Source organism: Etheostoma cragini, chromosome 10 (genome assembly GCF_013103735.1).
Source record: "Etheostoma cragini isolate CJK2018 chromosome 10, CSU_Ecrag_1.0, whole genome shotgun sequence".
In the NCBI taxonomy this organism is placed as follows: domain Eukaryota; kingdom Metazoa; phylum Chordata; class Actinopteri; order Perciformes; family Percidae; genus Etheostoma; species Etheostoma cragini.
Window position 1 is genome coordinate 399858 of NC_048416.1, and position 18535 is coordinate 418392.

At 41.7% G+C, this 18535-nt stretch overlaps 1 protein-coding gene across 6 annotated transcripts in view; it reads left to right on the forward strand.

The window, feature by feature from the left end:
• The first annotated feature begins 4147 nt into the window (after nucleotides 1-4147).
• Nucleotides 4148-18535, forward strand: part of gria1a (glutamate receptor, ionotropic, AMPA 1a) — a 64502-nt gene continuing 50114 nt past the window's right edge. For 2 of the 6 annotated variants that reach the window (XR_004658270.1, XR_004658269.1), the window contains exons 1-2: nucleotides 4151-4613; nucleotides 4763-4897. Coding sequence is in view for 4 of the 6 variants with exons in the window: in XM_034883846.1 (XP_034739737.1) it covers nucleotides 4271-4613; nucleotides 4763-4897 (478 nt within the window). In the remaining 2 variants the exon portion in view is untranslated. Of the gene's footprint in view, nucleotides 4614-4762; nucleotides 4898-18535 lie in introns of all 6 variants that reach the window. The other 4 variants (XM_034883846.1, XM_034883844.1, XM_034883845.1 and 1 more) reach the window with 4 other exon arrangements.

Consider the following 18535-nt stretch of genomic DNA (forward strand, 5'->3'; position numbering starts at 1 on the left):
ATACCTGCTCTTCTTCTAAAGAACTCACAAATTTTAAGATTGTCAGGATTTTCAAAAGTCTGATTCTCCTTCTACTTCTAAAAAACAGGCCTCCTCTCTGGGCAGACCTGCTAAATCAATTATAGCGGCGACTAATTAAGCCACATGTCAATAACTCATCCCAATTAAGGTACAGAGCAGACATCAGGCATGCATCCAGGCCGGTCTGCTTCCTATCGATTCTGCACTAATGCCCGGCATTTGTCCAAGGCTGGTGTACTTCCAAAGTGTCCGTCAGTCAGTCATCAAGTGCTGTAATCAAGTGTGCAGATAAAGCGAGTAACAAGCCAAAACCATCAGAATCCATTACTGATTCCTGGGTGTGACATGAAGATGAATCACTTCTGCATAACTGAGAGATCCCATTGAGAGACATAGGAGGACAATTGTCACACTTTCTTGCGCTTTATGAATTGTGTATTGCTGTTCTTCTTTATTTGTGTTAGTGAAGGATGGGAAACAGTAGCACGCACAATTGTTCTAGTCGGCCTTTTGTGATACAGTTTAGTGTTCTTAAAGCCAACTGGACTGGAAAATCTCAAAGGATTGGGGATAACTCTGATAAGAAATCGCGGAGGCTCTCTTTCTGCACATGGTTTTACGGAGAGGTCAGACCAGCCCACCAGAAATAAAAACATAGTCCTGTTTCATTGTGCTTACCACAAAAAATATGCTACGTTTTTTACACGGCTGAAACATGTACAGTATATATTGTAAACTACTGTTACTACTGATACACTAGCCTTACCGTGTCAGATGTGGTATTTGCTGTGTATGTCTTAACATCAGGACTTCAACTAGGCTGCCACAGAGGTCATATCCTCCAATTCTTTCAAAGGCTTATATCAATAGAAGAATTGATTAGGAATTGGTGCTTACTTAAAACGGTTTGATTTCTACATAAAGCTTAGATGTACTTTGTGACCACTAGGGGCAGAACAATCCCAAAACAAGCTGACAAACACACAACCACCGCACTGTAGCTTACGGAGTTGTTGTGGCTAACACGTTAGCTAACAGCAGACACGGGGCAACATGAGCACTCATTTAGAACCACCTGACAAACGTAAGTCCAATAGGCCATTTAGACCATTTGGCTCTGGTTTGGTCTCCATTAATGCTTGAGAAAATGTTGTCCTCTGAAGCTAATGTTAGCTGAATTTTGACTATGTCCACCAGCTATCTAGCTAGTTGCAAACTTTATCTATTTGCTGTTTGGTGCTGTGCAAAGTTTGCAATTAGCTAGCTGGTGAACATAGTCAACATTTGCTAGCATTTACTAAAAAGCTAAACATTTTCTCAAGCAGTTATGGATACTTATAGGTTGTTTTTGGAGAACTTGTTTTATCTGTGTTTTGGGGTTGATGAAAGCAGTGAGACCTTATTTTTGAACAAAATGACTGTTAAACCATCTCGCAACAATTAGCTTTAAAAGGCTAAGCAACTTTGTAGAGCTACAGCATTTATGGACTGCTTTTAGCACTATCAGCTAAAGTGGTTGCATTCAGCCATGTTGAATAATTTGGGGTGAGTAGGCACCATTTGACTAAAGTACTGCAGCATGATATTTTGACCATATCCAACCTGTTGCTACCAGATGTGTTCTTCCTTTCAATAGTAGCCTCGTGCTGTCCCTGGAGAGCTAGCTACTGTATTGCAGGTTGACAGTACGCTCTTCCACATCTACTCAGCCTGTTTGACATATTTTGTTCTTTTGTCACAACTGCAACAGAATACTTTTTATAGTTTTCCTCCAGCAGTATGACGTAGCCTACTCAAATACTTGACAGCACAAGTGCACTGGCTCATTTATAGGAGTACCATGTTTTCTCCACCCATTCTCACTTAAACTGGAGTGGAACAGCAGATTTTGACAGATTAGCCCCATTTTACTCGTCATATAGACTTCTATTAAAAACCCTCAGATAGCCATTATGATCTATAATGAAGACATCTGTAGGAACAAAAGAGACAGCGTATATTTCCTTCTTTCTTTGACATAGTGTCTGTCTGACGGTGAGTATGCTTGGAACCTAGAACAACAAGCTCTGTGTTTTCTTAGTAGCGGAGGATATTTAGCCATCATCATTAACGTATGCTATTCTAAGGTCTGTTTGCATTAATCAGGAGTTTAAAAAAAGATTGCATAGCACTCATTACACATAGAACACTGCAGGAAATACACACGCTAAGCACACCAAACACACACAAAAAATACTCTATGAAACAGGCTGAAATATGCATAAATCGAGTATGGTCTTGAAGTATTGTAATGAAAGCCTGTCCAACCGTTTATGTTTCAGCAAACCCCTCATCATTTTGAACAAAGGCGAAGAAAATTGACCATTCTGCCTGTATAGGACATCCATCATTCATAGATTAGATAACCGTTTACTTCCTGCCTTTTCTTTTGCTCAAGTGTGTAAAGTGCTGCAGCCAGAGTCATATTTCATATATTATAATTTTTATCAGAAATATTTCTGCTCAATTGGAAACACTGTGAATCTAGTTCACCGTGATTTTTTAAATATTTTTAATTTCATTTTTAGGGGGAAATGTGTAAATGTCTGCCTTCATGTTGTGGAAACAATGGGTTATGTGGGGCTAGTGATTTTAACTAAAGAGAGAACCCTGCCTTGGTCTGATAAAGAAGCACATCCCTTAAACTAATTGTGTCAAAGACCGGATTTCCCACTTCATTTTCTAAACAAGCACCGGGACATCGCAGCATGGTGTGGTTTCAAATCAATCTCATGTGAATATTGCCAGTGTTGATTAATATTTCAGTGTGTACAGAAGCATGAGGGCTGGTACCTTTTCTTCTGAAAAGAATTGGATGTAGCTGTCTGTAAATACATGGTTTAAATCATAACCCTCCTTATCAGCTGCTCACCAGTCCTGCACTGTGCCAGAGAGATGCAGAGCATGCAAAGCAAAAGTCCTCTTTCACATTCAGACTTCTAAGATTTTATATTAAACCTAGCCAGTTTAAGGGACAAATCCTGCCCATATTAAGCCATTATCCAGAGTTTACACCCCCTTTCTAAAACCTCTTAAACAGTTTATTTGCAATTAAAATGGCCATATGCTTTTAGTTTCTAGTGCAGTAATCCCTGGTGCGGATGTTGATTTTATTCATTTATTATTTTATTTTCTAATTCGGTATTACTGACCAAGTCAATGAAGAAGTCCAATTGAAGGTAAGTAATTGTAAGCCTTCTTTCATGCCTAATGTTTTATTGACAATGTAGCACACAATACTGTTCTGGACATTTAATGTTTTTCTTGGCTTGTTTCAACGGTTCTCTAATGCAACAGCATGCCACCAATGATTTTAGAGATTCAACTTTGTTCTCTTTACAATAGGGGATTAAATTGTGGTTTATAATTCACTCCTGATTTTGGAAACGGAGGTTTAGAGAACAAACTCACAGGAGCAAGCTTTTAGTCGCATGCTCTTCATCAGCTGATGGAGTTGGCTCATGTTGTCATGGAACTGCCCGTGTTCAAAGTCCAGAGGTTCTGAGGTTCAGAGTTCATACTTGGCCTTGGAAACATCTGAAAACTTAAATGGTTTAAAGTCATGTAATGCCTGCTCTACTCTATGATAGTTGCACCACCTGTTTTTAATCTATTCACTATTTGCAGTTACTTAAAACTCCATATTTTACATATGTCCTTGAAATCACTGGACAACTGTGGCACTGAAATCCAAGATGCACACTACATAGGCATAGAGTTAATAAGTCTGAAATTATTTTGAATGGTTATATTGTGAATTCTTCTATGTAGATATGTACTGTTATTGTTATATATAAATACTGTATATGAGTGAATTGGTTTGCAGTGGTAGGCTCTGTCTCCTGAGAGACCAGTGGGTGCGCTCTGTACACTGCAAGAAATATTCTGCCCCCAAGTCCTTAAGGGAAGTATTGAGTGTTTTGGGTTTTTATTGGTGAAGAAATCCTTCAGTAAGGTGAGATAATGCCGTTTTCTTTCTGTGTTAATTGTATGGATGTCTGTCATGTGTCGATGACTCATTTCCTTTAATGAGCGATCTGCTCTACCTTCTTGCAGTGACACTGATTTCCACATTTATGTAAAGAACTGAAATTTCCCTACAAACAGATCCACGCCTGTGGAAAAAATAAATCTGCTTTTTTAAGATTTTTTTTGGATTCACATTGAGGCTCAACAGCTTTTCATAACTGGCACATTTTTTACAGTGCTAATGCTGAAGTCATTCCCGTCTCATTCAACAGCAGCCAAGGACAAGGGAGCATCAGCAGAGAGGGGTAGAGGAGAGAGAACGGTGCCTCCTTTTGCCATTGCGATCACTGTCTCGGTGTTGACTCGATGTCGGTGTCCGTGCTGCTCTAACGGGAGGCTGAAGGCTTGGCGGAGGAGCGGGGGATTTAACTTCACACACGGACAAACCTATGCTTGGATTTCGGCTCTTTTTCCCTTCGCCAATGCAAAAGGAAATATGCAGCGAAGCTTCACCATTCTCTACACCAGTTTACTGGGGATGTGCTTGGGATCAAGCTCAAGTTTTCCAAGTAACATCAATATAGGTGAGAACGGCGCACACGCATCAGACCTTTTGTCTCAGCACTGAAATCTCTATTTCAACTTGACCTCATGTCTCTTTTCATGCGTGTGTTTTCCCTGATTTGCGTCCAGTGTGTCGAGCATTAACTCCTGCTTCTTTGCTGCTCAACAGGAGGATTGTTCCCAACCGACTCGCACGAATATGAGGTTTTTCGTTTCGCCCTCTCTCAGCACCAGGACATCCCCAAACTGGTGCCGCAGGTGGATATGGTCAAGATGGGGAATAGCTTCTCCATGACATATGCCTGTAAGTATTATGTCACTGGAAGCAGATCATATTTGCTGACCACTTTTCATATTTTCTTCATCTCCTCGATTTGTTTATCGTTAAAACTTCGTAAGGAGCGCTCGGAACTCCGCGGCTCTAAAACCTGCGCAAGATGTCAACGCATAGCCAAGAAACGGGTGTTAGTAGGTCATCTTAGTAGGCTAACTGTTGCCAGGGACCACGAGGGGTTTATTTTTCTCTGCATGATTGCAACATTTTGCGCTCCGGAGAAGCCCCGGGGATTTCAAACCAACCTCTGCAGCAGCATTGGTAGAGATTCTACTGTCACACACAGTAGCCTACTGTCAGGTCTTTACAGCTAAATGAATTCGAAAACGTCTGCCACTGATCCCTGCGCGCCTTTAAACCTAGGGAGAAAACAATGAGCACATCAGGGCTCTCAGGCGATGTGAACAAAGAGGGAAAACTCTAAGTGCATTTCTAATTAGCCACGGATCACAATCCGATTATCTCTTCTGGCAGAAACACACTATTAAAGCCTCCCCCTAAAACCTTAACACACACGTGCATGCACTATACATATTTCAACTTTTAGGACTTACCTGCCTGATCTTTCTGATCTTCATACCTGTAGGATATATATATGCATTTTTAACAGACATAGCTCAGGGTATCTTTCACTAATTATTAATGAGCCATTTTAAATTAAGATTATAGCATTCTGGCAATGGGAGGCAAGATTTCTCGTCAACAAGGAAGGTCCTTGGTCAGAGCGGAGGGGACATTTGGTGTGCCATTATGCCAACCAGATAACATGTCTTAGCTTTACAAAAGAAATGCCAGTCTAAATAGTTTCTTTTTTCTTAACCCTGCACTTATCCCTTCTTTGTATTCTGACAAGATTTTGTCAACCTTGGGGCTTTTCAGTCGTGCTTTTCTGGTTCCATCCTCGACTCCCGGGAATTTGCCTGTAGCTCACTCACGCTCACGATGGTGAAGTCACACACTTCAGGAGATACCTTTGACAACCGACTCTCTGCTCTGTGACAGATAATTGATTACTTCTTTCAGACATTGATTTTAGCATTTCCACTTTGAAACATGTCTTGAATTCTTTTCTACCCAGATATTAGGTAACAATCTTAGCTTGAGTGGCACAGCGGACAATGTAGCTTTTCCTAGGGGATTGTAGATACTGTGCATCAGTGAGGCAGTGCTCGTTAGATAGCCAAACATGTGAAAATGTGAATGTGAGCGGATGGTCAGAGTTGGGTTGGCCATAACTAACGGGTTTTGCCACCCACTGCTGGAGTAGCCTCCAATGGCCAGCAGATTGCAAAGATTCACCACTAGGGCTTTGACTTCTCAGTCAGACCCGGGCCTCTGGACACAGTTGTCCACATAAAAGGACTTTTCCCCTGATCCATGAACATCTTCTTCTCTTTTCCTGTGATCACAAACATGCTTCTGTAGTTAAGATGCTGCTGATGGTCTCAGCCTTCAGCAGTGTACGTAGCTGTGGCTTTGGGAATGCAACCTGGGTTAGGTTTAACTCCTGGTCAATGGTGTTGACACCCTACACTGCTCATTAGCCTTGCTTGCCATGAGTTGCTCCATATTTTGTTCTATTCCTCTGAGTGATTTAAGGACTGTATGCAAGCTGTATGTTGCAGTTCCATAACCTTTCTTCTCATCATGCCCATATACAGGTCATCTCTGTTGCTGGTCAGTTGTTGGATGGCATGATGATGAAAATTCTCATGGCATAAAAAGTAATTTTCTCTTTTAATTTTCCTAATGGGATCCCAATGATCCACCACTGTCCAGAATGGAGGGCTTGAATGCTGGGTGAAGGGTGCACTGGTAACTGAAGGGTCCTCATCATCTGATTTATTAGCTTCATGACGGGCACTGTGTGACCTGATGGGCTTCAAATGTCTGCATTGCCTCTGACTAAGGTCATAGTCTGCTAAAAAACAGGGTCTATGGATATTGGGTCTTAGACAGACAGTAGGCTCCTCTGCATGCTCATCTTGATTATGCTGATTACTAGAAAACATCTTCAATGCCCTATGTCTGACTCAAAGGACCAATTGAAAAAACTCTAAGGACCTGATTCTCTACAACCTTTACATTTTCTTTTTCAGTATGTTGGACTTTCAATGAATTTCTATTGAACACTGTCACCACAACAGTCAACACACATTTGTCCACTTGTTGATTAGTGAGTGGTTCTATATAAGCAGCAGATAAGCAAAGCTATAAACCCCCAATATTCAGCCTAAAGTTAATGAAGACTAAATATTAAGCAAATGTACATATCTTCACAATGGCTAGATAAATAAAAGTTGCCGCAAAATTAATTGCCATTTAAATATGTGACTTCTTCTATCACTTACACTTATTAGTAGCAATGAAAAATATGCACTATTAAAATGGAATAAATGCAGAATCTGTTAAACATTACACGCTCTAAGCAGATCACTATGTTTTTATTACCTCTGCCCAGGGGATTATGTGTTTGGTTTGGTTTGTTGCTCTGTTTGTCAGCAAGATTACGTCAAAACTCCTGGCCCAATTCTCATTAAACCTGGTGGAAGGGTGTACCACCGGCCAAGGAAGCACACGTTACATTTTGAAGCAGATCCAAATCACAAAGTAGATACACAAATAATTTTTTCATTGCAACATAGGTCCTGGCCTTGGCAGAGGTCTGTGCTCTCCATGTGTCCTTCTAGTTTACACTACGGGAGGAACAGCCCCCCTGCTCATTGAACGCCTACTCATTAACTATCTCACAGAGCTCCTTCAGTGAACTAAGGGTCACGGAAATGCTCCAACCTGATTGGGAGACACAGATTAGTAAAACTGACAGTGGCCAATGAATGTTCATATCTGGCACTCTAGGAGCATTTTTGCCCATAGAGCTTTAATGTAATGAGGTTCTAGCAGTTGTTATGAGATTTAGTTATGAGCTTGGAATTGGATTGGAAATAAAGCATTATGTGCATTGGCACTCATGCAGATTTATAGACATTCAGTCCTTGCTGCTGTAGAATATTGAACACTATCACAAATAGGATATTATACAAGTATAGGGCAGATAGCCGTACACTTTACACACATTACACATTATTTAGTATTATTATTGTGTTCATAAAAAAACAGTCTTTGTGAAGTTCATCCTGTCCACAGTTGGCTTTATAGGCTTTACGCATTTAAAAACCACTCTGTTTTTGGACATTTGGAAACTCGGACAGTCCCCAGGCGACCATCACCACCAGCCCACCCCCAGCCATTTAGAGGCTCCCCCGAGGGAGCCAGACAGAGCTGTGTAGAGAAACGTAAACACACCTAACATGCCCTCATTAAAGAGATGGTCCTCTGTGATGTGAATATTAGGGTCAGACTGGAGCGGAATGCTTCCAGGGTTGTCGCTAGTGGAAAAAAACATTGCTCCATTAGTAGGGGAGAGGGATGGGGGGGGGGGGGTACAATAATGTCTTAGTCACAGCGTGCACCCCGCAGCATTCAGTCGGTTGCATGTTGAAGAACAATATGGCGACTTAGACTCAAAACGCTAAGATGCAGCATGACGTACTGTTCATTCTATTAACTACTTTTTCTTTTTATTCAGTTAATTTGTAGAATTGCTTCCAAAATACGTAAAAAAAACATGTATTTGCAAAGATATTTCTTTAAATATGTACAAAGATCAAATATCCTGGTCTGTAAGATTTCAGGAAACTACTTTAAACCGATTATTCAATTCAGGATTTACTAGAGCCTAACTAGATCCGGGCGCTGTCAGCACTACAGGATATCCCCAGATCCAGTTTTTCATGTTTCTTCAATGCGTCACGCATATAACTGCAGACCATGGGTATGATGGTGGACTGTAGAACAAGCATTTCAGAAAGATTTACAGTGGAGGGAAGCTGCGAAAAGGAAAATGACACCTTCTCCTGCTGCGCGTCACTCGTTTTGGAAGATTTTTTGGATGTGAAGACTATAGAGACGTGTTTGTAAGGAAAAATGAAGGGCTCCAGGGCCTGCTTATAATGAGTCAGATGTGAAAAGCAGTCTATTCCTGGGTTTCTATTTTGCATGCCTGTGTGGAGGAGTGTATATGTGTGTGTTTTCATCTGGGTGCATATTCTGGCGTCTGTGTAGGATGTCTTGAGTGAGTGACAGTTTACCTCTGTAAGCGTGTGAAAGTGTGAGAACGTGCCCGGGGCTTTTTGAGTCCACAAGTGTGAAAAGCAGCGGGTGAATGGGCCCTTGTGCACGGGGAGGAATTGAGCTCCGGATGAGGGTGATACTCATCAGCTGGCTCTTATGACTAGCCACTTCATCCAGAAGCAAGGCCTCCCACCACAAACACACACACACATTCTCTCACACACACACACACTGGGTGCCACCTGCCTAAAGAGCAGGAGAACAGAGGCAGGAGGTTGTGGGGTTGGGACTGGGACAAAGGTAAAAAAGAAAAGAAAGAGGAGAGAGAAGGAAAAAACATAATAGATACAAAACATTGGATGTTAATGCAATCTCATTTATTTCATTTCCCGCCTGCGGAGTCATTGGGGAAGTAATGACGATGGCAGCGCTACCGGCATAATGTCACACAGGATACTGGAGCTAATTTGCATTTCTCTGTCTTCTCCCTTTTGTTCACATACACAAACCAAGGCATTAAGTGGTAAAGCACCATGTTTGTAGCATTAATTAATATGGATCATCGCTCCTTTTTTTATATGTGTCTTTATTTTCACTTTTTCAGTGAACGCGCCTGTTGGACTGGCTCAATTTACATGCTTCCAGTGGTTAAAAATAACTTCCAGGGATGATGTGTGTACATGGAGAATATTAGTCACTGTTCCCCTCAGTTTGATATCACATTACCATAATCTGCTATTGACTTGGTTTGTAATAAGGACGTCACAGAATCGCTAGCTTCTTGTTAAAGCCCCTGCAGGCTCACGCCTATATTATCTACTTTTCTCTTTGATGTCCTACATGTGTGTGTTGAGATTTAGGCTAAGCTTTTGACTATTTCTGGTTGGAAATCTGTCTGCAGAATATTACACCTAGCAACAAAATTGAACAATTTAGACAGAATTCTGTACATCTATCCCTAAGAGTCACTTACGTGCATTTGATTTTTTTGTCCAGTTCAGCTATCCTGATAAAAAATCTTTCATTAAGACTAATTAGTGTTCATGGAAAAGACGATTTGCAATGTAGGCAGCAGTATTTCCTTGGGTCTCTGAGGGTCGTTTAAAGAGGACTGGAAGAGGATCTTTGAGGCAGCAATGATCAATGAACTGAGCACCGCACATAGGCCTGCCCAGCCGATCAATACGACACAGATGGGGGGGGGGGGGGGGGGGGGGGGGGGGGTGCTTCCATTTGGGCAAGCTTAGAGGACAGATATGAATTGGTGATGGGATGTATGTAGGTCTGTTTCACAGAAAAAAAGTGTATAGGTAGAGGTCAAGTATGGGGGAGGTCATTGATGGTAAATCAAGGCCATAATACCTGCAATGCCAGTGATATTCACTGTCAATAATAAATATAAACATTATATTTAAAACTATATTTATTTTTATTGTTTTCATTGAACTTGATTTATTATTGAGTTATTGATAACATGGATGGTGTAAGGCTGAGTAAGGTGAGTTTAGCTGCTAGATTTAAAAAAAACGGATGTGATGTCACAGGTTGGCTGTAGATGGGAAATAGTGAGCAAAGCAAGGTTGTAGTTTTTAGCCTGATAGTGTAATGTATATACAATTATATGCACTGCTTCCTCTGGAAAGAAAAATCAGGACGTTTGTTTTTTTCAATGAAAGATGGCACATAGATGTTTTGACTAATTTTACGCACCAAGCCAAGTGACAAGTCAACGTTTATGAAATATGTAGTGTATATGTAGTGTGTATTATTTTTCTGCAGGTGGTTTTAATGGAGATGAGAGGCAGAGTGGATATTCACAGACGGCTGCAAGTGTGATTAAACAAAATAGGATCATTTCAGGTTCCAATTTATTTTTGTAGTTTTATCCATAGTTCTTATCAGTAATAATATTATACTCACTCGTTGTAATTGCTAATTGAATCAGGGAACACTGCATCTTCCCTAAAAAGATGTCAGACCGTGCAAAAAAACATGAACCGCTAAACAGTCAAAGATGTTTTAAATAACCCTTACCAAACCAGTTGGATAAAGGAAATACAGAAAAACTGTAAAATGATTAGCTTAACTGACTCCCTAATTCATCTTTGATGTACTGTGCTTCAAGTGTATTCAATTTAGAGTTTTATCTCAAATAAAATATTTGAGACTCGCAACCTTTCTGGCATGTGGACATAGCAGTGTCCACTGATCCATCAACACTGCTTGCATATGTTGGCAGGTTATGAACAGGTCAACTGGATATTGTTTCTGCTTCATTTGAGTTATTTTTAACAGGTCTGAAGTCATTCATCTTGATAATTCAAAGCAAAGATTAAAGTATTAGAGCTTGAGTCCATGTACTGCCACATTTACCTGGCTTAACTTTTCCTCATCAGAGCAGCTTCTTGCTCTAACTACTAAATAAAAATGTGAGACTGCTTTGTCAAGTTCTGTGGTCACACACACTCACACACGCATGCACGCACACAAACACATACACTCTAGCTAACAAGAGACAGAGCTCGAGCAGATGCATTTAATGTATTATTCAATGCAGCACATCCAATGCTATCACTTCATGGAGTTATGAGCATAAATATGTAATAATAACTCCGCAGGAAAAGAAAGACAATTGAACTGCCTGTCTTACGCACTTTAATGCTTAGAAATATTTGGTTCTCTGTAGGATCCTCCAGGAGAACCAAAAAAACATCTGTTACCTTAAGACTTTATTTCTGTATTTCTTATGTTCATCCTTTTTGCTCCAATCCCTTCCCCCTAAAGGGGCAACCAACACCCCAGAAAGGAGGGTCTCAGCTGGGATGGAAGTGTTAAGAAGAAGAGAATGGGGCTGGAGATTAAGCTGCCATTTCAGGCCAGGTTGATGGTGTCACTGAGGCTCTGGGGTGGTGTATTTTATTGTGTAGCTAGCATGTTAGTTGTTGAGGTACAGCTGTGCTGACTGACTTCCACAGTGCATGCATGTTTTAGAGGGATTACAGAGTGTTCAATGCGTTATTGAAAAAAGCGGACAAATAGCAGATCACCGCTCCCTTCTGACTGTTCGGGACATGACAGTTATTTGTTGTGGAGAAAACAAAGAGAATTGGGGGGGGGAAGAAAGAAAGAAAAAAAAGACATTTTTTCTCTTGAGTGTGGCAGGTGCTGGTTTGATGAATGAGAAGACTTGGACTTTTTTGCTCCGGAGCGCCAGGGATAGAGACTGGCCCATAGCAATCAATGTAGATCAGCCAAAACTGCTCCCCAAGCAGCAGAGTGATAGAGTGTGGAGTAGAATGGAGATACAGATTGTTTCTGTGTGTTGTGTGTGCCTGTGTTCCTTTGCAAAAAAGAGAGGAAGAGGACATGTGCATATGGGACAGGGAGTGAGGGAAGAGAGGAACGTTCAGGAAAGAGGAAATAAGCAACCTGTTATTAAATCTGCTCACCTGCCGTATGACCATTTTCTAAGAACAACGCACCAGATAAAAGCAACCCAACGGCCTTTCAGTGCCTTGAGGTTTGAGAATTCTGTTGTGTTGACATCAGTAAGACTCCAGTCTATCACACATACTCTCCTCGTACATCACATAAACATATACACACACACACACACACACACACACACAACTGTGTCCACTCTCTTTCTATTTTTCACCTCATTGTCTTTCTAAGCCTGCTTTGAATTCTTCTCTGTATTCATACAAGCTCACCAAGTATTTAAAACAAATCTGTCGTCTCTGGAGGTAATGACAGCTGGACATGGAGGTCTTAGCTGAGACGTGCGGGGCTGCCAATTAGAAAACAATGTGTTTGGAGATGAGGAGTGGGATCTGTGCTGCTGGGTGGAGGGACGAGCGCCGGATGATGGCAGCTGTCATGTTTTTGCAGCAAAGACACAGTCCCTCTTTTGTCATACAGTACATCTCAGGAGCTTCTGTGTTCTCTAATGAGGAACAAAGCCTACAAGCATATTAAACACTGTGACATACTGCAACTGCTCTTACAGTGACAGCACAGGACGGCTGTTGTGCGCAGATTCTCGCAGTACAAGATGACGGCCTCGCCATGACACCAGATCCGCAACAGTTGCCGAACGTTGGTAAAGCAAACGGGAAAAAAGGTTGATCAGGCATTATGGATGGGCATTAAAACATTGTATACCATGGGACAATATGCATTTGTCTACCACCACAGACATGTGGTCTGACAGCCTGGAGGACCTAAGTCTGTGGCCTGACATGACTGACATTGCAGAAGACATTACAGTTGCTAAGCTATGATTGACAATTACCTTTTGTAAAATGTTTAATTAACCTCTTTTCTGGTCATTGTATCTTTACGACGTTTCTGAAGTGATAGAACATGTATTGATAACAATAATCAAATATTCACTTGAGTAATTCATCGAGCAAAAGTGCCATTGTTAGCTTTTCAAACTGAAGAATTTTGCTGCTTTTAGGGGACTCCTTGGTGAATTGTATGCGAAATGAATCCAATGTTTCTGGTTGTACTCCTAGATTCTGGCCGGGTCCTATGATGAATCCTTAACTTCCCAGTGGCTCGCCTGATATTTGTTGAAGACAATACTTTGTAGCAGTTCCTAATGAATTAGCATGCAGGTTGTGTGTTTCTCGCTCCACATAACCACCTCCATCACTTCTTCTGTCAGAGAAAAAGTGTGTGAGCGGGGCAGTCCCTCTGCACCTGTAGACACTGAAACACAGATGGGGAGATAATTGTGAAGGGATGATTGTTAAGGAGATAATTGGAGTTTCCATACCCCCTGACAGGAGTTGGTCTGGGTAGGGTTTCTGACCTGCTGCCCAGGTAAGCATTTATTCAGCAGGTGGCAAGGCTCTGCAGCAAACCAGATTAGAAACATAGCAAGAAACAGCAAGGAGGAGAGACAATGGCCCGGCGTGAAAGGGCTAGAGAGTGAGACACAGAAAGAGAAAGGTGTGTTCAGGGCTGAGGGGAGTGCTCTCACACCCTCCATTACCCATGTAATGAGGCGATGCAGTGCCATTGTTTTATTACTTAGAGGAAATAGGAGGGATCTAGATTCCGCCGTGTGCGCTCTGTGTTTCCCACTGCTAGGCTGGCATCTGTTCCCTTTGTTCGCAGCAGTCTCCCTATCATCTCCTCTCACACTAATGCTTCTCTTTCTTCCTCTCCACAAACCGTCTTTGCCTTCTGTCCACCCTCACCTACATTTTCAAGACATGCTTGCTTTATGGCTCATCCTTACTAACCTTCATTTACCCCCGTTTTGACTAATGTAATCTCTCATGAGAGTCCAAAGCTTCCCGGCATTAATCTAAGATCTGTTTGGCTGGTCAACTGCTCTGATCATCGATGTTCCCAGCGGTGGAAGCTTAAGAGTTTAGAGTCATTCTGCCCGCCATCTTTCTCTATTTTCTTTACTTTTTCTTCCTTCTAGCTTTACTTTTCCTCCCTTTTCTCTATTATTGTCTTTCTTTTGCCACACACAGGGATAACATAAACACAATTGTGTTGCCTTTACATAGACAGTAAATCTCCCCTAAGCTTAAAGAGCTAAAGCTGTTTATACCGGGTAATAGCGAGCGCACCTCTCTGGAGCACATCACTCCTTGGGGCATATAGATACTCTAAAGAGGTAGAAAGGCAGTGAGGCAAAGCCCACCTTCTCTTAAAATCTTGTTTTGCATTACATGAGTATGCAGGGATGAAACCATCTTTTTACAGTACTTCGCCACATGAGCACAGAATAAATTATTTTCTCCAGAATAGGTTTCAGGTCATTCGTAGGATATCCTGGAGAAAACAGTCTTGTCTGGAGACATTAATGCAGATCCACGTTGGGTCCCCTGGGTCTCTGTCCCTTAGATCCCTGTCTTCTGAATAAGAGGAGATTTATTGCACTGTTAACGATTGGGAGATAATTGTGAAGGGATGATTGTTAATGAGATAATTGGAGTTTCCATAGCCCCTGACAGGAGTTGGTCTGGGCAGGGTTTCTAACCCACTGTGAGTCATTATGTGTGGGAGGGCCAACCCGGGGTCATGCCAGTTTGTGAAATGGTCACGTTATTTTGATTTATTGATTTGTGTAAATATTTTTGTGTTTGTCACGATTTTTGAACGTGAGCATTTACTAAACTTTATTAACACTGGGCTGCTCTGGGGGACGCAACAACGGAGAAATGAACAGCCACAGGGGGGACGGTAACAAAAACTCCCGCCGGGGCACAATCAGTGGTCTCTGGGGGACGCAACAACGGAGAAATGAACCGCCACAGGGGGGACGGTAACAAAAACTCGCGCCGGGGCACAATCCGTGGTCTCTGGGGGACGCAACAACGGAGAAATGAACTGTCACACGGGGGACACGCCGACAACAATGGGACGGTTGTGGTTAGGAAGAGAATAACTTGGAAAAGGAACCATCCACCCCCCCCCCACCAACCTCCCTGTGCAGATTTTTGGCTTTTCAATACTACTCGCCACCGTAATTGGGCTGTTATCACAAAAGATGCTTCCAATTGAAATGCATTACTTCAAAATTCGTACGCAACATGCGAAAATAACGACGTCAACGTGACCTGTTCATAAAACAATAGATTACATAACATGACCATTTCACCAACTGCCATGAGACTGGGCTGGGGAGGGCTCATGGAGTAGGCCACCCCCAGCCATCACCTGAGGGATTCTTCACAGCACAAGCTGCGTGTGAGATGCCCCCTTGTCAAAACCAGCAAGAGAGATTTTTATGCAGGGGGACGGGAGTGCAGGGAGCATGTGCAGGTCCTGAGTCTTCCATGCACTTGTGCTTATGTGTGCATCAGATATTGACTCTCATTAAGGTAGCTGATTAGCTCTCCGGAAGATGGATGGGACGAGAGGGACCACAACATGCTCTCTGTTTTTATTACACACATTATCTGACATTTATTAGCCATGGGTGGCTGAGTGGAGGATGATTGTGTGCGTCTTCTAGTGTATGGTGTCAGATGTGTTTATCTCACCTCAAAGTGCTCTGTGGTTGATTGAGCGACCCTTAACCCTGTCGAGGTGGAGTATATTACTGCCTGATGTGACAGCAGCTTCCCTTCTCCTGTCATCCCTTTCATCTTTTAAAAGGATAGCCTAAACTAAATATGGAAACATAGCATAGTGTACCCTGTGAATATGAGTCTTAGCACCCAAGTAAAGGGACTCTATGCCATCCCAAATTGAAACCTGTTTTCATACCTGGACTAGTGTTTTTAATATATAGGATTATTTTGGCTGAGTGTTCTGAAATCTGACAGTATACAGATCCCAGAAAATGAGGGGAGAGAGAGAAGGAGAATGAAATGCGGCATTGATCCCCAAACAGACGCGAGACCTTGTTTACTGTCAGCACCATAAAGCCTAGACCCACATTTGCAATAGTTAGTTAGTTAGTTATTTAGAAACACTTTTACACCTGGGTTGAATGCAGAAATCATTTTTGTGATGAAACCTCATCACGGTGCACTTAAAACGATCTAACTCATTGTCAACAAAAAATGTATTCACCTCTCATAACACAGCTAAATCAATGAATTAATATTCAAGAAATTAAGTAATCGATCAGTTACCATTTTGATAATCAACTAATCATTTAAGTCCATTATCAAGCAACAGCCCTATAAGTCCACAGCCATGCTGCAGCTCTGTGAGGCTGAGCTCAGACACAGCAATGCTAACTTGTTGATATTAAGGTATAGTTTTACAATGTTCACCATCTTAGTTGGTCCTGTTAGCATGCTGACATCAGCTGATTAGCACTAAACCTACACTAAATCTTAACCGGCTGGTGACAGGAAATGTCAGAAGATCATTTTCCCATGACTTCTGATTGGATAATCATGCTGAAAACATAACAGATAGTTGCATCCCTAAGGAACAGCGTCCTTGCTTGTCCTTGTTTCGTCCTATTTTACAACCAGTTTGACTGAAAAAGAAAACAGATTTGACCTCCTCAGGCATCAGACTGAAATCTGCAGTCTTGTGGTGTAAAGGTGATATTGGATGGACAGAATAATATCGGGTGTGGGAGTAGGATTGAGACTGAATGAAGGTGGGGTGTGACTCTGGGAGTCAATCTGGCAGGGTTATGCTGAGGTGGATTCAGCTGCTCACTCTTCCATTCCACGGTCTTCATCCGGTGATGCCCAGAGGGGAATTCTTTTCCTTTGTGAGTGTTTTGAATGTCACAGTGCAAAACACACATAATAGAGAATTGTAAATAGTTGATCAGTTGATAAGATAATCCACTTAAATTGGATGTCCTATATCACTCCTCTAGAGTAAGGATCTATTTTTTTAAAGAACCTTTATGGATGGCTGAACAAGAACCCTCCAATCAGAATGTTCCCTCCAGCTGAACCTAGCTTTCTGCTGCTGTGAAATTCTTTTTCTACTGCTGACCTTAATGTTGCACAGGATAATGGCATGCAAGTCCCATGGGAGGGAAGTAGTAGAAGCGCCGTGTTCTTGCTGTGTGTGTTTGTGGAGGCGTATAATGTATATAACATCCATATCAGAAATTGTGGTTTGCATGTGGTCACGGTACACCAGTCCATAGTACATGTGTTTACTGAGCCAACATGCTCAAGAACGTTCCTCATATTGATTTTTCTCCAAAAAATACATTTAAATTATTGTCTTGTGGCTGCAGCTGGTACAATTCAATTCAACTTCATTGATTTTGTTTGGACAAGCAATGCAGAGTTATTGAAAAAAGAATCACACACACACACCCACACAAAGGAGCTGCTCTTTAATCCCACAGTCCTACACACAGGTTGGTGTGGAGCTCCAGTGGAGCATCCTGGAGGCAGGTACCATGCACAAGGGCACCTTGACACCTTTGACTCATGCAGTTTGCAATGTGAAAAGAAGCTGTATTTACATAGTGCCCATTCAAATTGTATTACTTTGACATCTGGATATTTTCCTTTCAACAACTTGAAAAAATCAGACAGAATCTGTGTTTTTTTTGTTTTTTTTATAGATTCTGTTTCTGTTTCTATATCTGTTAAATAAGGTTCAGTGTGCAAAACTAAGCCCATCATAAGTTTATAGAAACCATAAATATTTACATTTTTAAAGCTTCATTATTAATGTAGTCAGAAAGTCAAAGTCAGACTTAATTTTTAAGAGTGAACCACTAATGGTCTGGTAGTATGATAAGATTTTCTGCTGGGCTATAAACATTCACAGGCAGGACTAAGGATGCAGCGTTGCCTACAACCCTCTAGCATCACCCTCCCATCATCCACGACTTCAGATGCTCTAATAACTGTCACTAACATGCCCTCTTTGTGCAGCCGGCACAGACACGTCTGTCATTTGATATTTGGCTCATGCTAAGCAGAGGAACAGCTGCAGGGCACAGGAAACAGAGAACAGGGAAGACAGTAGCTATGTGAGTTGTTTCTGACAGCTCCTCCTGTTCAG